Source organism: Pelmatolapia mariae, linkage group LG22 (assembly GCF_036321145.2).
Source record: "Pelmatolapia mariae isolate MD_Pm_ZW linkage group LG22, Pm_UMD_F_2, whole genome shotgun sequence".
Classification (NCBI taxonomy): domain Eukaryota; kingdom Metazoa; phylum Chordata; class Actinopteri; order Cichliformes; family Cichlidae; genus Pelmatolapia; species Pelmatolapia mariae.
The window spans coordinates 28,608,332-28,632,349 of record NC_086245.2 but is presented as its reverse complement, the minus strand read 5'-3'; the positions used below and the strand labels follow the sequence as shown (position 1 = coordinate 28,632,349).

At 40.7% G+C, this 24,018-nt stretch overlaps 1 protein-coding gene and 1 long non-coding RNA gene across 2 annotated transcripts; one reads left to right on the top strand and one right to left on the bottom strand.

Annotated features, from left to right (window-relative positions):
- Nucleotides 1-2,150: 2,150 nt before the first annotated feature.
- Nucleotides 2,151-11,277, bottom strand: LOC135933134 (CMP-N-acetylneuraminate-beta-galactosamide-alpha-2,3-sialyltransferase 1-like). The gene is made up of 7 exons (XM_065471073.1): nucleotides 11,203-11,277; nucleotides 10,458-10,670; nucleotides 10,175-10,371; nucleotides 9,895-10,074; nucleotides 8,263-8,308; nucleotides 8,063-8,182; nucleotides 2,151-2,330 (listed from the first exon to the last, which is right to left on the bottom strand). Exons 1-7 carry the CDS (start codon nucleotides 11,275-11,277, stop codon nucleotides 2,151-2,153), a joined length of 1,011 nt encoding a protein of 336 aa, XP_065327145.1.
- Nucleotides 11,278-14,328: 3,051 nt separating this feature from the next.
- On the top strand, nucleotides 14,329-16,151 carry LOC135932520 (uncharacterized). The gene is made up of 3 exons (XR_010573543.1): nucleotides 14,329-14,402; nucleotides 14,733-14,809; nucleotides 16,122-16,151. It is a non-coding gene; the product is annotated as an uncharacterized LOC135932520 (long non-coding RNA).
- The last annotated feature ends 7,867 nt before the right edge of the window (nucleotides 16,152-24,018 follow it).

Genomic DNA, 24,018 nt, shown 5'->3' with positions numbered 1-24,018 from the left:
TATATTGCCCTTTACTGAACACAAGGGTGTAACTTTAGAACATATTGGCGGGTCATAATAAAACTTTGAGATTATTCTTGTAAAAATTGTAATATTTAAATATTTGGTGACTAAACAAATAAATGGAACATATTGGTGGGTCATTAATATGACAGGAGGTCTACAGATCATTAAAAAAAGTTGGGTAATCTTTGTTACATCGCAAACAATTATATACTTAAATGTGAGCATGCTGCTGCTCACTGTAAAGCACATTGCCAAATTCAGTGATCCCACGCCAAACTGATAAAATAACCATTTGCCGTGTGTGATTCTAAAATACATAAAAATACAAAGCCAAAAAACTCTTAATACTTTATACTATCCATATATATAGCAGGAATGCACTCCAGGTGCAACAGCAAAACACAAATTCACCAATAAGTGCTCTTTGGTTTACCCTGTGGAATTTTATTTAATATGGTAGCCATGGCAGTAGTGGTAGGAATGATATCAGGTAATCAGAAAAGTGGTATTTTGCACTTGCATAATAAAACTTTGAGATTGTTCCTGTAAAAATTGTGATATTTAAATATTTGGTGACTGTATTGAAATATTCAGGAGATAATATTGCATGACATGTAGCACACTCTCTGTAGTAAGTTACTTTGCTATGAATGTAAAATGTTCCTTTCATGTAAACAGCTTTTTTTGTAGTGAAGAAGAGTACAGCACAGTACTTTAGCTAAACACAATACACAATGTACACACTGTATGGATCCATATATCATCCATATTTATAGATGCAGTACATAGACTTGCCTTCAAATGTCTTTCTATACTATATTGCCAGAAGTATTAATTCACCCACCCAAAATCCATAGGTGTATAAAATCAAGTGGACTGCTTCTATAAATTTGTGAAAGAACAGTCGGTTTCAGGAGCTCAGTGAATTCCACCGTGGTACTATGATGCATAGAGAGCTACTTGGAATGGGCTTCCATGGCCGAGCAGCTCCATCCAAACCTCACATCAACAAGTGCAATGTAAAACATCAGATGCAGTGGTGTAAAGCACACCACCACTTGCTTCTAGAATAGTGGAGACATGTTCTCCAGAGTGACAAACCATGCTTCTCTATCTGGAAATTTGATAGATGAGTCTGGCTTTGGTGGTTGCCATAAGAATGGTACTTGTCTGCCTGCATTATCCCAAGTGTAAACCTTGGTGGAGGGGGGATAATGGTGTGGGGTTGTTTTTCAGGAGTTCTTACTTCCAATAACAGGAGACTCTTAATGCTTCAGTGTACCAAGATATTTTGGAAAATTTCATGCTCCCAGCTTTGTGGGGAACAGATGTTTTGCTCTTGTACATGCAGTTGAATTCTCACGTCAACCCAATAGAATACCTTTGGGATAAATTACTTTGGAAACTGCAAATCAGCCCTTCTCATTCCCATAAAAAAATCCCATAAACACACTCCTAAACAATGTGCAAGGTCTTCCCAGAAGAGCTGAAGCTGTTATAGCTGCAAAGGGTGTGCCAAAATCATATTAAACCGTATGGTTTAAGAAGGCATGTCACTCAAGTAGATATGTGTGTGAAGGCAGATGAGCTAATACTTTTGGCAATGTAGTGCACATTTCTGCTGACCAGCTGTTTACGTCCTCCATAATTTTCAAATATTTTTTAACATAGTTACAAATATCTGATTTCTAAATGCTGTTATGTTCAAATGTTAGATCATAAAAGGTAAGCATTTTTTTCAAATGCTAAAATATATTATTTCTCCCATAATCATTACAAAAAGCAATAAAGGTAAATTAATACAACCCTATATAAAATGTTGATCCGAAAGGATGCAAATGCCCATTTTAAACAAAATTTGAATTGTGTTATATCATCTGCTTCTTTACTTTTTGCTCTTCCATAATGCCATCTTTCCATAATTACTTTTTAATGCTGGGTATGTATGGATGTATGTATGACTGACCGCCTCTCCTTGGGTGCAATTACATAATATTCAAAGGTAACATAAAGTCTAAGATTAGTAAAGACACTGCCAAAACTGCACATATCAAATGACTTGTTTGAATTGACTCCTTATGAGACAATTATAGTTGTAAATTCATACATTTGGCTTCAGATGAGTAATTTGCCTCCTGGTTCAATCATATCTTCTTCATTATGCCCTCATAAAACTTAATTTTTTGTTGCTGAGCTAAGCGCCGGATGATGTCATATTCATATTTTCCAGCATGTACTCCAGTTCTTAAATTTTTGTTTTTGAGTATTTCCCAGTAGTGACTCCAGTTTCCATTACTGTCAGCTCCATAACCAAACACATCAACCTAGGAAGACAAAAAAGGTGAAAAAAGATATGAGAAAGAGGTGATGAATGATGAATGGAAAAAATGCATTTCAGAAATATTCAAAACGTCACTTTTAAAATCAAACTCGAAACCAAAGGTGGCAACTTCAACATGAAATGAACTGTTAAGCTGCTTAGGAAAGCAAATTGTCCCTGGGTTATCTGGATACAGTTTACCTTTCTTCCTTTCTCTCTCTCTCCTCTACCAGTGTGAGTGTGTGTTTGTGTGTGTTGTACTGCCTGAGGACAGTAACCTTTGTGTTAGTAACCTGCAGCTTGCAAGCCAAGGGTTAGAATTGAGGCTTAACTGTAACCATATTAATACACATACTATATGTATTATTTTGTCCTCTCCCAATTAGATCTGTCATATGCCCATCTATTCAATTCAATTCAATTTTACTTATATAGCGCCAAATCACAACAACAGTTGCCTCAAGGAGCTTTATATTGTACAGTAGATCGTACAATAATAGATACAGAGAAAAACCCAACAATCATATGACCCCCTATGAGCAAGCACTTTGGCGACAGTGGGAAGGAAAAACTCCCTTTTAACAGGAAGAAACCTCCGGCAGAACCAGGCTCAGGGAGGGGCGGGGCCATCTGCTGTGACAGGTTGGGGTGAGAGAAGGAAGACAGGATAAAGACATGCTGTGAAAGAGAGACAGAGATTAATAACAGGTACGATTCAATGCAGAGAGGTCTGTTAACATATACTGAGTGAGAAAGGTGACTGGAAAGGAAAAACTCAATGCATCATGGGAATCCCCCGACAGCCTACGTCTATTGCAGCATAGCTAAGGGAGGATTCAGGGTCACCTGGTCCAGCCCTAACTATATGCTTTAGTAAAAAGGAAAGTTTTAAGCCTAATCTTAAAAGTAGAGATAGCGTCTGTCTCCCGAATCCAAACTGGAAGCTGGTTCCATAGAAGAGGGGCCTGAAAACTGAAGGCTCTCCCCCCCATTCTACTTTTAAATACTCTAGAAACAACAAGTAAGCCTGCAGTGCGAGAGCGAAGTGCTCTAATAGGGTGATATGGTACTACAAGGTCATTAAGATAAGATGGGGTCTGATTATTTAAGACCTTGTATGTGAGGAGCAGGATTTTGAATTCAATTCTGGATTTAACAGGAAGCCAAAGAAGGGAAGCCATCTGTCCCCTGTCACCTCTTTCACCCACATGTGCTGCTCCTTTTCCCCTGTTGTTTGGTAGAAGAGGAGCTAAAATGGCCCTTTTGATACTGAAGGACACTGGCCGTAGAGCAAGGCTCTCCCTCCCTATGCCTGGTTCTGCCCGAGGATTCTTCTGGTTAAAAGGATTTTATTCCCACTATCCCCAAAGCACTTCCTCATAGGGGGTCTTCTGATTGTTGAGGTTTTCTCTGTATTATTGTAGGGTCTTTACCTTACAACATCGGCGGAGCAGGGGGGTGGCTTACTGGGCTTAAGCCCGGGTTGTTGTTTCAGAAGCCCACAGTCTTTGGAAGTGTAATTTGTTTCACAGTTAGATGCCTGACTGACAACTGTATAAAACAAAAACTACACACAATATTTGAAGCACATAGCGCACAGTCGTAAATTCCCCCTAATTTTGGTATGATCCAAGCTCAGGCACTAGGCGACTGAGCACAGCACTTAACCATGTGAGTGTAGGGAGGGGAAGCTGCTGCCTGCGAATTTGCTGTAGGAGAAGTGCAGACAGGCAGACAGAAGAGAGCTTAAGTTTGACCAGGTACCAAAGCAAATCATTCATACTGTACAAATAATGTAAATATGTGTATCACAAAAGATTAATATCAAACTGATCCCTTGACCCATATTACTGTCACGGTCAGCGAGGCGAGCCGTGTGGAATTTATTAAAGGACCCAAGATGCAGGCATAAGTGATGTGAGTGGGCTTTTATTGAGGAGGAATACAAACAGAAAAGGCAAAGGTGTGGACGGAAACTAAGCAAAACCTAAACTGGAGAAAACTAACAAAACACAGACCTGAAATGGCGAAGCAGGGAGACGGGGGTAGATGACACCGAAAGAAGCAGGGAATGAACAGGATTGAATGAATGAACAGAATGTAGGGAGATTACGCAGACAAACCGGCAACAGGCAGGAGAACACACAGGGCTTAAATACACACAGCAGTAATCAAGGGACGGGAGACAGAAGGGGAACACACCTGGAACAAATCAGAGCTGACGAGACAGGGGAAACGTAAACTGAACACACTCACATGAAACAAAGACCTTCAGAAAAAAACAGGAAACTAACAGACACAGAGGGCCAGACAAGACACTGAACTTAACAGACTCACAAGCAGACACAGTGACACCATGGGCAGACAGAGGGAACACAGAGAAGTGGGAGCAGGCAGGCATAGAACAAAACCCTAACAAATAGCAAACCTAAACAAAAGACATAACAGAATAAACAAGAACATAGAATAACATAAAGAAACACAAAACACTGAGTCGTCAGACTCAGGACCATGACAATTATGTTACTTGCTCTTCGAGTGAATCAACAAATGGCGAAATGAAAAGCCGAACAACAATGCTGTTTTTTTAGAGAGTCTTAGCTTACATGTGTGTTTATCTCATATTTTCAGTTGTTACCCTCCACGGCTAAATAAAGCACTCTAAATCGGTTTCAGTTATGCACTGATGTACACAACAATGGACATAAGGGGCTTCTTCCAAAGAAAAAACTCAGGTAGATGTTATTTTATATATTATGCTTTGTATGTTGTTCAATATATTTCTATGCAAAACAAGAGGAATTTCAATACACAGCAGTATATTCGCAGTGGAAACCAGATATTTACATACACTGTAGGAAAAAAAAAATTAAAAACATTTTTTTTTTAATGTTGAACATCAATTTAGAGTAAACTTGTTTTGTTTTAGATAAATAAATACAGTGGAACCCCGACTTACGAAAATTTTGACTTACGAAAGACCCTCTGGAACGAATTAATTTCGTAAGTCAAAGCACCTTTTTCCATTGCCTTTTGAGTGAGGCGATGCTGGCTGAAGACGAAGTTCTTGGTGGAGGAGGTGGCGGCGGAGGTTGAAGAAAGCATACGTATGCATGCATACATACGTATGTGTACATGTACATAACATTATGGAATTTAATTTAAAAAAAAATTTTATTTTCTATTTATCTATTTCGTTACGCGGGCATTTTGCCGTACCACGGGCAGAAATATTGCCGTTAAGTGCCTTCGTAACTTGAATTTTTTGTTAAATGGGGTCTTCGTTAGCTGGGGTTCCATTGTATTGAAATATCTTTGAAATGGTTGTTTGACAACACTCATTAGAACATGTATCTATATCTATTACCTAGTGTATCTTTTTAGGTTTGTTATTTTTCAATTTCTATCTTTATTAAGTTATGCAGGCTTGTTTGCACAACAAGGCTAAATAGTTATATAAACATTTCTGTTTTCTTTTTCATGTAGTTTTGATTCTGCTTCTGTCTTGGTTAAGTCCTAAAGTAGTCCTGATTTTGAACTGTTGTAGTCCTGTTTTAATTCAGGATCAGTTCCAGGTCTGGCTGAATTGGGGTTTAGTCCCCGTGTCTTGATACAGCCCTGATTTTGTTCTGCCTTGCTGCTTTTTTAATTAAGCAGCAAGGCTTTTTTTTAACTGGAACCATTCCAGGAAAAGACTTGGTTTTCACTGCCTTGTCTGCAATAAACCTACTTTTCAAAAGCATTGAATGGAAACTCCATGACTTTTTAAACAAGCAAAATCTCAAAATGATCCAGATATCACTGAAAACGCTATGTCCAGATGAACAAAATCAACTTTTGGAGATGATCCAGATATTGTTCTGTCCATCTTTACTATGACAGCAACAATACTAAGGATTTGTGCCATTGTCTCCCAGAAAACACTGTGCATTGACATTTATAGATTTACATGTGGGATGCAAAAGTTTGGGCAACCTTGTTAATAGTCCTTATTTTCCTGTATAAATCGTTGGTTGTTACAATAAAAAATGTCAGTAAAATATATCATATAGGAGACACACATAGTGATATTTGAGAAGTGAAGTGAAGTTTATTGGATTTACAGAAAGTGTGCAATAATTGTTTAAACAAAATCAGGCAGGTGCATAAATTTGGGCACTGTTGTCATTTTATTGATTCCAAAACTTTTAGAACTAATTACTGGAACTCAGATTGGCTTGGTAAGCTCAGTGACCCTTACCTACATACACAGGTGAATCCAATAATGAGAAAGAGTATTTAAGGGGGTCAATTGTAAGTTTCCCTCCTCTTTTAATTTTCTCTGAAGAGTAGCAACATGGGGGTCTCAAAACAACTCTCAAATGACCTGAAGACAAAGATTGTTCACCATCATGGTTTAGGGGAAGGATACAGAAAGCTGTCTCAGAGATTTAAGCTGTCTGTTTCCACAGTTAGGAACATATTGAGAAAATGGAAGACCACAGGCTCAGTTCAAGTTAAGGCTCGAAGTGGCAGACCAAGAAAAATCTCGGATAGACAGAAGCGACGAATGGTGAGAACAGTCAGAGTCAACCCACAGACCAGCACCAAAGACCTACAACATCATCTTGCAGCAGATGGAGTCACTGTGCATCGTTCAACCATTCAGCGCACTTTACACAAGGAGATGCTGTATGCGAGAGTGATGCAGAGGAAGCCTTTTCTCCGCCCACAGCACAAACAGAGCCGCTTGAGGTATGCTAAAGCACATTTGGACAAGCCAGCTTCATTCTGGAATAAGGTGCTGTGGACTGATGAAACTAAAATTGAGTTATTTGGGCACAACAAGGGGCGTTATGCATGGAGGAAAAAGAACACAGCATTCCAAGAAAAACACCTGCTACCTACAGTAAAATATGGTGGTGGTTCCATCATGCTGTGGGGCTGTGTGGCCAGTGCAGGGGCTGTGTGGCCAGTGCAGGGACTGGGAATCTTGTCAAAGTTGAGGGACACATGGATTCCACTCAGTATCAGCAGATCCTGGAGACCAATGTCCAGGAATCAGTGACAAAGCTGAAGCTGCGCCGGGGCTGGATCTTTCAACAAGACAACGACCCGAAACACTACTCAAAATCCACTAAGGCATTCATGCAGAGGAACAAGTACAACGTTCTGGAATGGCCATCTCAGTCCCCAGACCTGAATATTATTGAAAATCTGTGGTGTGAGTTAAAGAGAGCTGTCCATGCTCGGAAGCCATCAGACCTGAATGAACTAGAGATGTTTTGTAAAGAGGAATGGTCCAAAATACCTTCAACCACAATCCAGACTCTCATTGGAACCTACAGGAAGCGTTTAGAGGCCGTAATTTCTGCAAAAGGCAGATCTACTAAATATTGATTTCATTTCTTCTTTTTTTGTGGTGCCCAAATTTATGCACCTGCCTGATTTTGTTTAAACAATTATTGCACACTTTCTGTAAATCCAATAAACTTCATTTCACTTCTCAAATATCACTGTGTGTGTCTCCTATATGATATATTTAACTGACATTTTTTATTGTAACAACCAACGATTTATACAGGAAAATAATGACTATTAACAAGGTTGCCCAAACTTTTGCATCCCACTGTATCTCAAAGGGAAATGCATAAAAGTAGAACAGAATGGCAAAGACTGACATCGACCAACTTGTAAAACAATGATAAACACATTTTATTGTGTACTTGTGGCACTTCAGAAAGGGAATGAGATTACCTCATCACAAATGTGCAGTGCAAGAATCAAAGCCATAAAGCCAGTGGATGGATAAAGTCCCCTGTATCCAAGCCAAACTTCATGAACATATTTCATAAAAGCTGGATTTACCACCATGACCTGTAATAAATCAAAATGAGCCTTTAAACTTTAAACATTTACCATTGGCACCAGGTAGCTTCATCACTAACGTTACTCACCAAATCCTTATTAGCTTTGATCTTTGATTGTACTGGCATATAAGACCTGTTGGAAACAGCAAGATGTGGGGAAAAAAACTTGTTTAAACAAAAATAAAGCTAACGAAGAGACTTGTCTTCATAAGTAAGCTTACATTTGTGCTTCGCATGCAAGAGAAACGCCGCAGACGTGAATTTTTTTTCTGAATAATACTGGAATTTGTTTCCTTGAGACACAACTGGTGTACTGTTACATTTGGTGTTTATTCATCATCACAAATGAGCCAAACCAGGGAAACCTGTTAATTTAATCCTACTAATACTAATACTACTTCTAAATACCTTGTTATTTTTTAACCTACACTTAAAAAAATCTTCAGCTTTAATAAACATGAAGCAAGGTTGATTTTTTCAAGTAACTGATCATTAAGAAAAATGTGTTGACTGACTGTATGCCAATCAATTACTAAATCTTATTTTCCATTCAAATTAATTTTCATTGCACTTCTGTAAAGTATATATATATAGATAGATAGATAGATAGATAGATAGATAGACAGATAAAGCCAGCATTTTGGGTATAAAATTTTTTGATTGTATAATGTTGTGAAAATATCAAGTTAATAGTTTGAGAAAGGAATTTACCTTTTCCCTGGCATATCAGTCAGTTAATACTTTTAAGCTGCATACACATTGAATTTTTGCATCATGTAAATTCTTTGCTGCAAGACAAACTAGGAGAAATGTAAATTTCCTGGGATGCTTTGCTTATGGGCAAGCACAGGAGGTTCTAGCAAATGGCACAGAAGTTACAGAAGAGGGTGCTGTATGTTGACTGTAACCTGTAAATCTTCATAGCAGTGGCATTTTTTTTAAATAGGGTGGCATTGGGGAGACCAAGAACAAAGCTGGGCAAGCTCAGAGGAATATTTTATCTGAAACAAAATTAACAAAATTAGAAAGCACTGACCATGATTTTCAAGCCAAAATGTGACTAAATACAAATGTCAGTATATGAAAAGTAAGTCACAGCTGCCTAAAAATGTTTTTGCATTGAATAACTGTTCCAAACAAATATTTAGTCTTTTCTTTAAAATCTCATAATCCTTTAAGTGCGTACTTAAATTGATTAAAGCAAAAGTATGTTATGGGGACTCATATATTGAATCATCATCGCTGACTAATACATGGTTCATTATAATAAATTTATAGATAGATTATTTTTATATTTTTATGAACATAATTTGTTTTGTGTTTTTTTTAAATCTACAACACAATAGATAGCTTTAACGATCTGTACTTACACCTGCTACAGAGCTTTAAGTGAAGATCAACCTGCTAAAGTGGAATTGCAGTTTTGCATGACTGTTTGGATATGTGCAAGCTGCACCTAAGGTCAGCAAGGCTTTGATTGATCATGATTGAACAGTAAAGTCTGATATATTTCAGAACTCACAATTTTTTGTGGTAAAGAAGTAATGGAGACAAACATAATTTCTTGTGTATAAAAATATCTATATCTAATCATTTATAACTGTCTATTTTATATGCAAATGTGTTACCTCAGTACTATGAATATTTGTTTCATAATAGCCTGGCTAATATAATATTGAATGCATGCACAATAAAACAAATAACTTGCATGTAACTCACCTTCCAGTAAACCCTGTTGTAGAGGCTTTAATGAGCCACTCAAAGTCCTGTATCTTAAAGGGAAACAGTACAAAATGGGTGTTGTCATCCAAATCCACAGCACTCTCTGGATACATGACACGATGAGTTGTCTTGTTCCCAACGTCTTTTTCAAAGCCTCTGGTAATACCAGTGTTCATTCTAAACAGCACAAAGGGATATATTTCACATCAGTTTGGATCTTTTGTATAGAAGGGAACCTTTAATGGTTAAAGAAAAATTGCTTTAGCTTAGAAAGTACCTTATGACAACTTCATGTAAATCTATCAGCGGTCCATAATGCGATCTCCTTAAATTACCAGAATTACCCACCACAGCACAAGTCCTGCAGTGGCCATATTTGGGTTGTATAACATCTGGATTCCGTGGGAACATCTGAAACAAGTTGGCCACCGTTGTTTCATAAACTCTGAAGCTACGTCTTTCGGTCTGTAAATCCTGTCAGACATTTAAAATAAACTTTGTTTTTAGACCAAATGAGCTGGGGTGGGTAAAAATGTCATCCTTTCCTGGTGACTACTTACCTTCCACCAGTTGAATTCATTCTGTGAGAGGTTTAAGTTTGCAGTCAAAAATGGTTGAACACTTCTGTTCGATCGATCCAGAAGCAACTGCTTATCCTCTGATAAACATTTTATGCAAGCACACAACTTTTGGTCCACAGCATAATCAGTGAAGTGGTAGCCCGTTTTCAAATACACACCAATGCAAGTGAAACACATCAGGAAAACAAGTACCTTCAATTTTGAAATCATTCTAGATGTGCGACCAGGAAACATTACCAATCTGCAGACAGAGTGTGTGGAGATACACACAAGTTATGCTCACAATAAGAAAAGACGTCATATAATGCTTATATAATATCCATACTGTGCAAAAGGAACGATACAGTCCTGCAACGATAAGTCTTAACTTAATTGCCACTTATACAAAGCCATTAAAAACTAAAATAAATAAAGAAGTCATGTTTATTTTCAGGAAAGTAAACATTTGGCTACATAAAACAGATGACGTTTTATTTAGTGATATTTGTATTCACTCATAAGAAAATAAAGAAAATAATATCAGCGAAAATTAAGCTGTTTTTACCGCATCATTTGTTAAAATATGATACTTTTATATATGACTTACCCGGTCTGCGAGGAAATCCCTTTCTGGTCTAGTTTTATGAAATACAAGTACAAAAGTCGCGTAGGCTCACTATCGCTGACAACTTTTTCACCGTTTCACTCACAGGTAACAAACATGACATCAATACACGTTTGTTACCCGAGAACGCGATGCCTTCATCACTGACAAAGGTGTGGAGAGGTGTGGTTTGTGCGGATTTCCTGACGTTCCCATGTTCGCGTTTGGAAACCGATCTGCAGACTATGAAGTCTTCCACAAAACCTTACTTTGTTCAACTTTGTCCTAATGTGACTGTTTTCGCTTATAGAGAATCCTAACGGGTGTAAATAACCACAATATGAGCTCTGTTTATATCCAGTTTATTCACTGAGACAACACACAACGATTAATAAACAATTATACAGTATCAATTTTCGTTTTAAAAAGCCGAAGCAGACTGCGCGCACGCGTGTGTGCTCTCCATTTCACTCTCCGCTGGGGGAAAAAAAACACATGTTAATTATTAATCCACATGATGAAGATCTCTGCATGTTAGCTGTGCTTCTGTCACTTAATAAATGTGGACAAAGTTTATGTTTTTCCCAATTATGAATCGTATTCTTATATATTACTTACCTTAACATTTGAATGAGATTTGCATATTAGTTGCTGTTTAGCTGTTGTCTCTCCTCAGAAAAAGGTAGATTAGAATAGGGCTGGTTGTCACATGAGTTGATTGTCACATGCTTGTTACTGCCACATTAGAGCACACAGTGAAATTCTGTTGACATCACACATTTGATCTGTCAATCTGTCCATTTTGCAGACACACACAAAACTTTGCGAGGAGGAAGTATTTTGTCATTTCCATGGGTCAGAGTAATTTTTTGTCCCATTGTTCTTTTTGTATTAAAATCTCACAAAATATTAGTCATTTTTAAAAAAAAAATGCCCCGTGGTCCTGTGTTGTTGTTGTATTTGTTGTTGTTGTTGTTGTTGTTGTTGTTGCAGACAACAACAGCACATACATTTACATACATTTGTCATAACTTGTGACTTGTATGACTCTGAGTCAGGGTTGCTACATCAAGACTACACTGTAAAATGTAATTCTAGATGTTTGTTATTTCAACATATTATTCTATATCAGTCTGACGATAGATGACTGAAGTTGTTGTTATAACATAGAATTACAAATTAAAAACGTCCCAATTACACCAAAAAAAGCTAACTTGAAAACTCATGTCCAGCTAAATCAGCAACTTATGTGAACTTGACAATGCGGGTAAGTTGAGCACAGCAGGATTCAAAACTGCCTCACGTGACTGCTATCGAGGGACATGTTCACTTCACTTGGACGTTTTCTAATCGTCTTCTTTGGAATATGCTTTCCAGGTGAGTAACATTGGTTATAACTATAAGGAAAGAGAGCTACAAAAGTTGGAACATGTTTTGAATTTATGGCATGATGTGTGTTTTTCTCTTTTACCGAAATGTTTGCTTTAGCTAATGTAACTTTAGCCGACAAGGTCCAGCTTGTGTGTCATGACCAAACTTGACCTAATAAACTGACATATGGCCTTTTTTATGGGTTTAATGTGGCGCTGACCAAATCACAAGTATTGTGCCGCTAGCTTTAAGGTTGTGCACTCAACCACTGTTGCGATATTAGCAAGCTAACTCAGCTAATTAATAAAGCTTATTTCATATTGTCTCTGTACTTGTAAATTTCTTTCAAGTTCACAGGCTGTTGTATTTTGGTGGAAGTTCATTTTGGCAATATTTCCAATAACTGGCTGGGTTCAAAAAGAAGTTTTTGACAGGACTCGGATGCTTGTTGTCATCTGTTTACCCCTATGTAATCACTTAAGTTGTTATTAACTGCTGCATGCTAAGCTGCAAGAGTGGACTGAGGACTGAGACAAAATATGGTCTACAAACCAGCATTATATTAGTTTTTATCAGATAGTCCTCCAGTGTGTTTATTTTTTGCTTTAATTCTATTGTGCAGTTATTTGTTATCCTGAAATGCTTTATGCTTAACAACAGCTCACCATTTTAACTTATTTTTGAACTCTTGTGATCAGTATGACTAGATTGTGTGAGTTTCCATACTAAAAGAGCTGTAGTGATAAAATAATTGGCATCAGAGACACTGATTTTTGGCATGGTATACTGCAGAAGTTTTTTTTTTTTTTTCCGCATAATTTACCTTTTAATTAAACTGCATTCTCTGTATTGTAACAAAACTAACATTGTTTATATGTCAGAAAATTAGCAAACATGAATAAATGGCGAAAACAATATAATTATAACATATATTTTTATTTTACTTATTTTAGGTCTGTGAAGCCAAACTTGATGCTGGGGATTTATTTTTGTCAGTGGAGTCAAATGGTAAGTTACAATTTGTGCATTTTGTCATACTGGAAACACCTCAGATTATATTGTAATTTAATAGCTCTGTAGAACAAATGATATAAAGATTGTAGGGTACTTCTTAAGAAGTAATATGGCACTATTGATGATCGCATGCAGGTGGCATAAACTAAATATTCAGATGTGCTACCAACAAATGATTCATTAACAAAAGCAGTGGAGCAGACTGTTTAGGTTCTTGTAGTTGTAATAACATCCATAACTGCAAGTTTGTCATTAATTTATTTTCACAGGTCTAGATGATCACATCTGACTTTGTCATTTAAATGAGGTGGACTTGCAAACTTTGCGCTCTTTTGGGTAAATTGCTGTCCACTACATATACACAGAATGTGCACAGTATTTCAGATCTAAAAAGGGAGTATGTAATGGACTTGCTGGCTTTAATGTAAAAAGCCTGTTGTGTAACTTTAATGAGGCAGTTGGACTAAAACAGTATTGCTCATCAAGGTAAACATCTGAGGAATAAGGAAACTGTTACTTGTCCTTTTACTCAGTGTTCTTTTAATCGCACGTTTACTAAAGTTTTACATCACATAAGTCATTTTCACAATCATTCTACTTTAAAAGATTTCGAGACAGAGCTTATTGTTCTCTGAACTTCCTTGTTTGCTGAACGGCAGGTAAAGTGCATCTTTTTGTTTGTTTGCTTTTGTGTGTTTGTGTTTTCTCTAATGGGCCTCAGATGACCGTTTGCTTAAATTTGGGTCTCAAAGAATCTTTTTTTTATTCTGCCTGTACTCCTCACCCCTCTTCTTCTATTGCTCAGGTTGAAGCAGAATTTGCCCGTCTTACATCTGTTGACCTGAAAGGGTTCCTTTTTGCTGTGCTTGACCATTATGGAGAGGTTCGTGGAGCTGTACAAAATCAAGAGCGGCATAGAAAGGCTAACTAGGCTCATAAAATGCTTCGATGATGATGTAACTGCGAAATGTGTTCCTTTGTTTAAGTTTTAGGTTATCCAGTTCAACTGATGAACCCATTGAAAGAAAGCTGATAAGTAAAGTCTGTGATCATATTTCACAACCGGACATTTAGTGTGGTAACTTTTACAGAATCTGTGTATATTGGTGGTAGGTTGGATATCATATTCTACTTGAATGTCCTGATAAGCCTGATTCAAAATTTTCAATGATAATCATATATTGATGGAATTATGTATCAAAAAGCTGTGAATTTGGAGCTGTCTACATGCTTCATAAACACTGTTTAAAAAGTGTTTTTGTTTTCTTTTTGACTTCTTTGACCAGAGCCCTACACAAAGGAAGAGGACAGAGGACCTCATTTTCTAAAGGAAGATCCCTCACACACTTTCAAGACTGTGAAGGTTAGCATTGTTTCTTTTAGTAAATTTAATAATGACAGCACCACAGTGGATTTTAAATTAAACATGTGGCATCTATGAAACAATAGATGCCACATGATAACATGTGTACTTTTTCCTCACCAAATGTATTATTACAAGATCTTTGACACTGGATTTGGTCTGGGTTTCAGAGAAACTAACTGGCAAGCTAGCATTGATATTATTAGTGTCTTGTGTTTATTCATGTCTTCACCAGGGTCTTTGACATTTCGCTGCTGTACTGTTCACTTCAGCTTTACGTTTGATTTCTCACATTGTATATTGTAATGGCAGAGATATTAGGATATTTAAGGGGCTGCAGTAGCTGCTACAGCTGTGGGGGGCAATACTTTGGTGAAATGTCCTGGACCCTGGAAGAGAGACTGTGTAGACTGGGTAAGCAATTAAAGGTTACTGGCCGAGAGTCATTGGGCAGCTGGGTAAAGGTGGATGTTGATATTCAGTGCCAATTATGCAACCTGTTCAGCCATGTCTATATGCTCTTTTTTCATGCTGTTAATATAGGGGGAAAAAATAAACTTTAATCAATAAACTGATTAAAGAAACATTGTCTATGGAGCCATAATCTGATCCTGTAGTGTAGCTGCAGTTTGCACATTTCATGTATTCTCAGCCAGATTTGGTTTAGAGCACAGCCAACATTTAGCATAAGTAGATTTAAATTCACACACTGATGATGGCAAGCTACATTGTAGCCACAGCCGTCCTGGGGCGCACTGACAGAGGCGAGGCTGCCGGACACTGGCACCACCGGGCCCTCTGACCACCACCAGTAGGCAACGGGTGAAGTGTCTTGCCCAAGGACACAACGACTGAAACTGTCAGAGCCGGGGCTCGAACCGGCAACCTTCCGATTATAAGACGAACTGTCAACTCTTGAGTCACGATTCAGTCATCCACCCATGTGTGTGAATGACTGAATGTGTAAAGCGCGTTGGAGTCCTTAGGGGACTAGTAAAGCGCTATACAAATACAGGCCATTTACCATTTAAATTTAAAATTTTGTTTGAATTCTGCAATTGAAGACATGCTCAGTTATTTATGAACATGGTCTTTGTTTAAAGCAAGAAATGGATTTGTAACATGGGGGTGCATATCTCATTCTGAAAAAACTTTAACAACTATTAAGTGTTACCCAAAGCCAATCACCATCATCCAAAGCATCAGTATGGCTCTTCTTTGGAAAGACATGAATTCTTAAGCACAAGGGATATTGTGTAATTGTAATTGTGTAATATTTTTATTTTTTTTTTGTCTTTGAACCCTTTTATAGCCGACAGGTATTGAAGACACGTTTTCTAAGAGGATGAAAGTTGGCATTGTGATGGGGAAAGAAGAAGACATCATCGATGTGTTAGTTGTCCTTGAGGCAGCAGTAATCCTGTCTAATCTGAGGGATGTCTCAAGTGCCATTTCCATGCTGATGGACCTTCTTTTTGCCCTCAACATACACTATCCAAAGGAACTTAAGGACATCTTTGAAGTCATTCAGAACATCCTAATGAACATTGGTGGAAGGCAGTGCATCTCACTAGTGCATGGTCTAAGAAACAGACTCTTGCAGAAAGCCATGCAGAACTGTAATTGTATGCTCACAGCATACAATTGCCTTAGTGTTAAAGACAGTTTTTATTTTACTTTTTTTTTTTTTTTTCTTGCAAGTTCTCATTCTCACTTTTGTATGTCACTAAATGACTACACTTTACATTCCAGATTAGACAATTACTCATTTGTTCATGGTTTAAGAAACTTATGTGAACAACAATATAATGGTGGACTCTGCAGATGCTTATCTCATGCAAGTCAGTAGTTTTTCCTTTGTTTTAAAATTGAGCAGACTCAAACTGATGTTTCTGAAATATCCATATTATCAAATGTTTCAGAAGCATGCACTCATTTTCAGAGATATTGGTTCTGTGGAATTTGTTGCAATTGTAAACGAAGACAAATACAAGAGTTTGATGTCTTAGTTGTTATAAACTGATCTTTACTGTCACTTATCAAAGGTTTTGTACTATTTTAATATTTCACATTTTATGCTAACAGGTGTGACTGAGCACAATGAAGTTTAAAAATTTTGCAAATGTAAAGAATAACTTTTCTAAAATAGCAAGTCTCCCGTTGATACATTACATTAATGCAGACTTTATGTTGTTACTTCACAAGAATCACTACTGCTCCTAGAGTATTGGTCAGAATTTAATCTTCACCCAAACTGGGCTCAAGACCAAGTTCAAATTAATTGTTTCACAGGGAGCAGCCTTTGAGTTTTGATGGATTGTGAGAAAGATGAGCTACGTCACTGATTTTTCTGTTTCTCAGATGACTAAGATGGCACAATAAATGGTGAATGTTGGGTGCTCATTAGTAATTGTCTTTTCATGTTCTTAAAACAAACTTTCTGTATGAAATGATCAGATACACTTTAATGGAATCTGTGGGGTTTTATTTTTTTTTCTGTAAACAACAGAAAATTAATTTAAAGGAATGTAGATATTTAAACCTGAGATCTAAGATAAACCTAACAGGTAGTTTTGCTGAAATGGATGTTAGAAAGCTAAAAAAAAGAAAAAAAACTTAAGATGTTTAATACACATTTTTCTTTACATCCAGTCAATCAACTCTGATAATTAAAATGAAACTGATTTACAAGTTCACTCAGCTACCTTAAGGAGCTCAGTTAATTAATAAACTTAAATCAACTTAGCTAACAGATTATGTTAGTTAAGCTAAAATAGATTCCTAAGTTAAAAGAACTACTAAAGTATTTGAATTAACTAAAAAACCCAAGTCAACTGAACTAGGACAAGAGTTTAAACAATAGATTATTTTAATTTAGCTGAAAGGGTTTTCCCAAGTAAAAATGACAATTAAAGGAGTTGAACTGACTAACAAATCTCAGCCAACTAAACTAAGACAAAAGTTTAGACAACATGTGATTTTTCATTAAGATAACAATTGGTTGTGTTATAAGAACAAACTCTATTTCTTGACTTAACTTAAAATTTTAAGGCAGCCCTGTACCTGATATTTTTAAGTTGAAACAACAAGTTATATTTTACAGTGTAGAGACCTTAAAATGGAGAGCCCCAAAATTTTCTATATCTTGATCATAGGGCATGCGTCAAGACTTAAAATGTTCTGAGTCAGACTGATATTAATGTAGTACATTTTCTTCAGTTTTTTTTTTTTTTTGTTCATTTGTTGTTCCATGTTTACACTGACTGGCTCACTATTGCTCAAGTTAAAAAAGAAACCTTGCAGAGAAAGACTTAGATACGGGGACCTTCTGGCCTTTTTTAATGATATCAGTGGTATATGTTGGCATTAGCAGTAATAATCCCAAATAATGACATCTGCATTGTTTTCATGGATTATTTATACTGATGTCAGCACTGGTAATATGGAAATCTAGTCTAGTATATTACTTCTGTCTGTGTCACTGTGAAGTCATAGAATGTTGTATTGCAAAGAAACAATGTTTTAAAGAGCTCAAACAAAATAAGTGCTTATGTTGTGGTGGACCACTAGAGGGCTCCACTCACACCCAGTGTTGAGGAAGTGTGTTCCTGTGTTTTGTGGCGCGAGATGTGCAGTTGATGTTGGAGAGGAATAAAAGGAGTGAGAACTGAGAGCTCTGTGTCGTTAATGCCCTCTCCGACGCTGAATGAGCCGAACAGCTCCTCAACCTGTCAGGCTTGGGTGGCGGTACCGCGCTCGAGCTCATGGAGAACATGCTATCGTTGCTCGGGCCGGATGACGGGGGATTCCTCTTCGTCCACCTCTTCCTCCGCCAACTACCGGCCGCCGTGAGAGCTGTCCTCGCAAACTCCCCGCTTGTGCCTGCGAAGGATTATCGCTCCCTGGCTGAAGAAGCGGATCGCATTCTCCTGGCTAGCCGCACTTTCGACGTTCACGCCCTGGCTACAGACTCGCCGGCGGCGCCTTCCACGCCTCCACCTGCCTCCCCCGGAGCATCCGCCCCCTTGCTGACGGCAGGGATTGCTACACGCCGGCACCGCAGAGAGAGCATCTGTTTCTACCATCAGCGTTTTGGCGACAGAGCGCATCGCTGCCTGCCACCTTGCGCTTTCACGGCCCAGGGAAACGGACCCGCCAGCGCGCCGTAGCAGCCGCGACCGCTGGCAATACAGAAAGGCTGCTCTTCATAGAGGACTCGCGCTCCGGGAGACGTTTTCTCGTGGACTCCGGCTCCCAGAAGAGCCTCCTTCCCCCTACCACTGCCGACGGACTAGCAGCGAACTGTGGGCCGCAGCTCATGGCAGCTAATGGCTCTCCCATCAAAACGTTTGGGGAAAGGTTGCTTTTCAGCGTTTGCTTTTGGAATTTCCATCGCTGTCTGTCCCTAATTTCTCTTGCACGGTAACGAAGCATGGGGTTGAGCATTATATTCCCACGGTCGGGCCCCCGGTGTTCGCGCGCGCGCCGCCTCGACTCCGCAAAGCTGTCTGTCGCTCGGGAAGAGTTTGCAGCCATGGAGCGCCTTGGCATTGTACAGCGTTCGAACAGTGCATGGGCCTCTCCGCTTCACATGGTGCCCAAATCGGACGGTCGGTGGTGGCCATGCGGAGATTTCCGCCGTTTAAATAATGCCACAGAGAATGACCATTACCCCATCCCCCACATTTAGGATTTTTCTGCCAATCTCGCCGGAACGTCGATTTTTTCTAAAATTGACTTGGTGCGGGGGTATCACCAGGTTCCCGTGCACGCAGAAGACGTTCCTAAAACCGCTGTCATTACCCCCTTCGGCTTGTTCAAGTTTTTGCGCATGCCGTTTGGCCTGAAAGGTGCCACCCAGACCTTTCAGCGGCTGATGGACTCCGTTTTGCGTGGGCTGCCGTTCGTTTTTGTTTATCTGGACGATATATTGGTGGCCAGCTGCTCAGCGAGCCAGCACGAGTCCCATCTGCGCGAGGTTTTCCAGCGTTTGGTAGCGCACGGCCTGATCATCAACCCTTCCAAGTGCCAGTTTGGGTTGCCTGTTCTGGATTTCCTCGGGCACCGCATTTCCGCTGAAGGTGTGGTTCCGTTGCCCGACAGAGTCCAGGCTGTTTCGGCTTTTCCACGTCCCACGTCGATTAAAGTGTTGCAGGAGTTCTTGGGGATGATAAATTTTTACAACCGTTTTCTCCCCAGAGCTGCCCACCTGTTACAGCCACTCTATGCTGCCTTAAAAGGTAAGACAGCCAAAGATCCGGTTGACTGGCTGCCGGAACGCGTCCAGGCGTTTTCCGCAGCCAAGTCTGCGCTGGCTGACGCTGCCCTGCTGGCCCACCCGCTTCCGTCGGCGGAGATCGCGTTGACCACCGACGCGTCCGACGTGGCAGTGGGTGGGGTGTTGGAACAGCGGGTTTCAGGTCTCTGGCAACCGCTGGCCTTTTTCAGTCGTACGCTCCGGGATGCTGAACGCAAGTACAGTGTTTTTGACAGGGAGTTGCTGGCCCTGCACCTCGCGACACGGCATTTTCGTTTTTTCCTCGAGGGTCGCAACTTTACTGCATACGTTGACCACAAACCTTTGACGTTTGCTATGTCCAAGGTCTCTGACCCATGGAGCGCACGCCAGCAGCGCCAGTTGGCGGCCATTTCAGAGTTTACCACAGACATTCAGCATGTGGCTGGTAAGTCCAATCACGTCGCTGACTGTCTCTCACGTGTGTTGGTTTCTCCGGTGTATGTCGGCGTCGACTACACTGCCATGGCCGCTGAGCAACGTGCTGACCCGGACGTCCTTGCCCTTCAGTCAACGAAAACGGGCCTCGTGCTGGAGGACACCGCGGTGTGGGACGGCGGTCCGCACCTTCTTTGCGACGTTTCCACCGGCCGCCCCCGCCCGGTGGTTCCTCTTTCATGGCGTCGTCGTGTTTTTGACTCGGTGCATGCCCTCTCTCATCCCGGCGTCCGGGCCTCGGTTAAGCTGGTCAGCGCCAGGTTCGTTTGGCCGGGCCTTCGCAAATCGGTGAAAGAATGGGCGGCGGCTTGTATCCCATGCCAACGCTCGAAAATCCACCGGCACACGCAGGCACCCCTCGAACCTTTCCGTGTCCCCGGTAGGCGTTTCGATCACGTTCATGTGGACCTGGTTGGTCCCTTGCCGCAGTCACAGGGTTTCACGCACCTTTTGACTGTGGTGGACCGCACGACCAGGTGGCCGGAGGCGGTACCCCTGGCGTCCACGACAGCGGTGACGGTGGCCAGAGCTTTTTTGTCAACGTGGGTCTCACGTTTCGGTCCCCCTGCTGACATTACCTCGGACAGGGGCCCCCAGTTTGTTTCTGAGCTTTGGTCTGCTATGGCTGAAGGCCTGGGGGTCAAGGTCCACCGCACCACGGCATACCACCCGCAAGCTAATGGGATGTGCGAACGGTTTCACCGGTCACTTAAGGCCGCGCTCCGGGCTTCCTTAACAGGTGGCGACTGGGTCGACCGTCTTCCGTGGGTTTTGCTGGGATTGCGTAGCGCGGTTAAAGAAGACCTCGGGGTTTCCCCGGCTGAACTGGTCCTCGGCCAGCCCCTCCGGGTCCCCGGGGAATTCTTACCTGAGAGCCCTCCCCCATGTTTCGATACCTCTTTGTTGCCTTTTCGCCCCCCAAGAGACTCATTTCCTGTTCCTGGTCCTGTGCACCACTGCCTGCCTGACACTTTTGTCCCGAGTTCGTTGGACTCTGCTCGTTTCGTTTTCGTCAGGCACGATGCCCATAGGACTCCGCTGCGTCCACCATATGATGGGCCATACAGGGTTCTTAAGCCAGGCAACAAACATTTCATTTTGGACTTTGGCGGTCGGCAGGAGGTTGTCTCTGTTGACAGACTTAAGCCTGCACATGTTATGCAAGAGGATCAGGTGGTCCCGGCCCAGGCCCCTCGCCGCGGCCGCCCACCTGCCACCGGGCTGATGGATTCTGTTTTTTCCCCCAGGAGCGACCCACAATCAACAGAGTCCGAGTCGTCTGCAGCTTTTTCTGGCCGCCAGTGCCAGCCTCGCTCCCGGGCTGGGTTGCCCTCTGTCAGTTCCCCACCCCCCCCCCCCCCCCCCCGGTTCAGCCGTTCTGGCCGTTTGCTTAAGCCCCGGGTCCTGGACTAGTTCTGCTGGGTGTTCGGGGGGGGGCATGTGTGGTGGACCACTAGAGGGCTCCACTCACACCCAGTGTTGAGGAAGTGTGTTCCTGTGTTTTTTGGCGCGAGATGTGCAGTTGATGTTGGAGAGGAATAAAAGGAGTGAGAACTGAGAGCTCTGTGTCGTTAATGCTTACCTCCACAATGTCCCCCAATGACTAATACATAGCTTTAACATTTGTAGTTGATCCAGTAGAAACTAAAACTTTTTCATAATTCGTGTGACCCTGACCTTTGACCAATGACCATGAAGCAATACATAATAATGTGGTGTATTTTATTATGTTTACCATTATGATTGGAGCAGAAATGACTAAAATCTTTGGCTGTAAGAGATTTTAAGACATATTCATGGAATGTGTGATTTTGTGATACTTCATGGCATCATTGTGACGTCGCAGGGGATTGGGTATTGGGGAAAAAAAACATGCTGTACAGCTTTCCTCATGTGTTACAGCTGTGGCCATAAGGACTCTGTGTGGCCTGCTTTGTTTCTGTGTCTCTCTCCTGTGCTTAAAACTCTTTGCAGGTCCCTCCCCTAATGAAGAGTAGTGAGCTGCTGATTGGACCGTGGAACACGTGACTGCGTTCAAAAAGCCGCTCTGACAGCTGCCGCCAGAGAGAGAGAGAGAGAGAGACAGAGAGACAGAGACAGAGAAGCAAGCAAGCAAGCTGACAGTAGATGCGGACCTGGCCCTGGTTTCCAACTTATACTTTTCTGTGTATCTGTGTGAGCGTGCTCCGTGAGAGCCGCCACTGGTGTATTAACTTGGTGCTTAGGCACGCATAGGCTGAAGCGGAAGGGGTGAGCCGCCTTTTCTTTTGAACAGTTTTCTCCTGTTTTCTGGGCTAGGGAGCGAGGGTTAGTATTGTCATTTGTTTGTTCTGTTTCTTTCTTAGGGTTTGGTTAGTTTTCTCTGGCGGGACTTAGTTGGTTTTGTTTATTATTTTGGCCTGGGTTCACCCTGGAGCTATGCTTCCTGACCTTCAATAAAATCACCTTTGTTTTACTCTTAACTGGTTTCGGATGTTTGGCTTGGGAATCAGGGCGGGTGCTTGTCTCTCTCTCCTCCAACCTTATGTGCGTCCCTACACGCCTAGACTAGGGGCGTAACACCATGACCTTTCATATGATATATCTTTCGATATGGTCTCTTGAATTTTTTTTCAAGGTCAGCTTTGACCTTGGTCAATTCGTATCTTATTGTTGTCTTATTGGTGCCTTACTGGTGTCTACCATCACACAAAATTTAAAGATGATATGTTGAAAACTGTAGACACTAGACTGCTAGCAAATAGACAAGTAAACAAACAAACAGAAGTGATTAGCAATTATGTGGCCGATTAGCAAAGGCCTCAAAGTGCCTTGAAGCAACTGTTGTCACTGTTGTAATTTGGCACTATATGAATTGATTTGAACTGAACTGGAGGTGGAAGGCACAATCCATCTTGCTATTGTCTTCATGTGTTCGTCATTTTAAGAGGTGCCTTTTTAATAATTTTAATTTCGGGCAGCATCTTGTTCTATCTCATCTTGATCCTTGCCAACCTCAGTGCTACAGCCTATCTCCTCTCAGCTATTTGCACTGTCAGCAATGTCATTAATTTCGCCCTTGTCAGACCCACGCACAAGAATACTGCAAAGTATTCTAACTGCCATCTCCAGGAAGTGATTTAAACTCTGTCTTAGAGTCCAGTGGCAAAGTAGGAAATTCATGAATGCAATGGCTGATTAGTGAACTCACCACAAACTAGTATAGTTATTTGTGAGTGCATTTGTTTTCCATTTTTAGTATGGCCACCCTTTCTAGCTATGCAGCTGATGAATGCCCATTATAGTTTCAAAGAGTTATTTGGAGATATGAGGGGTAATCCCAATGTCTGAATTGCTTAGGCCCATAAACCCTGTGTTCTCCTCAGACATGCTCAGACATAGTTGCAGCAGAAGCACTTGAGGGAAAAAAAACCTGCACTGCAATAACCTATCAGCACTAAGGGTGTATGGTTTTTTTTTTCTTTCATAATGTATA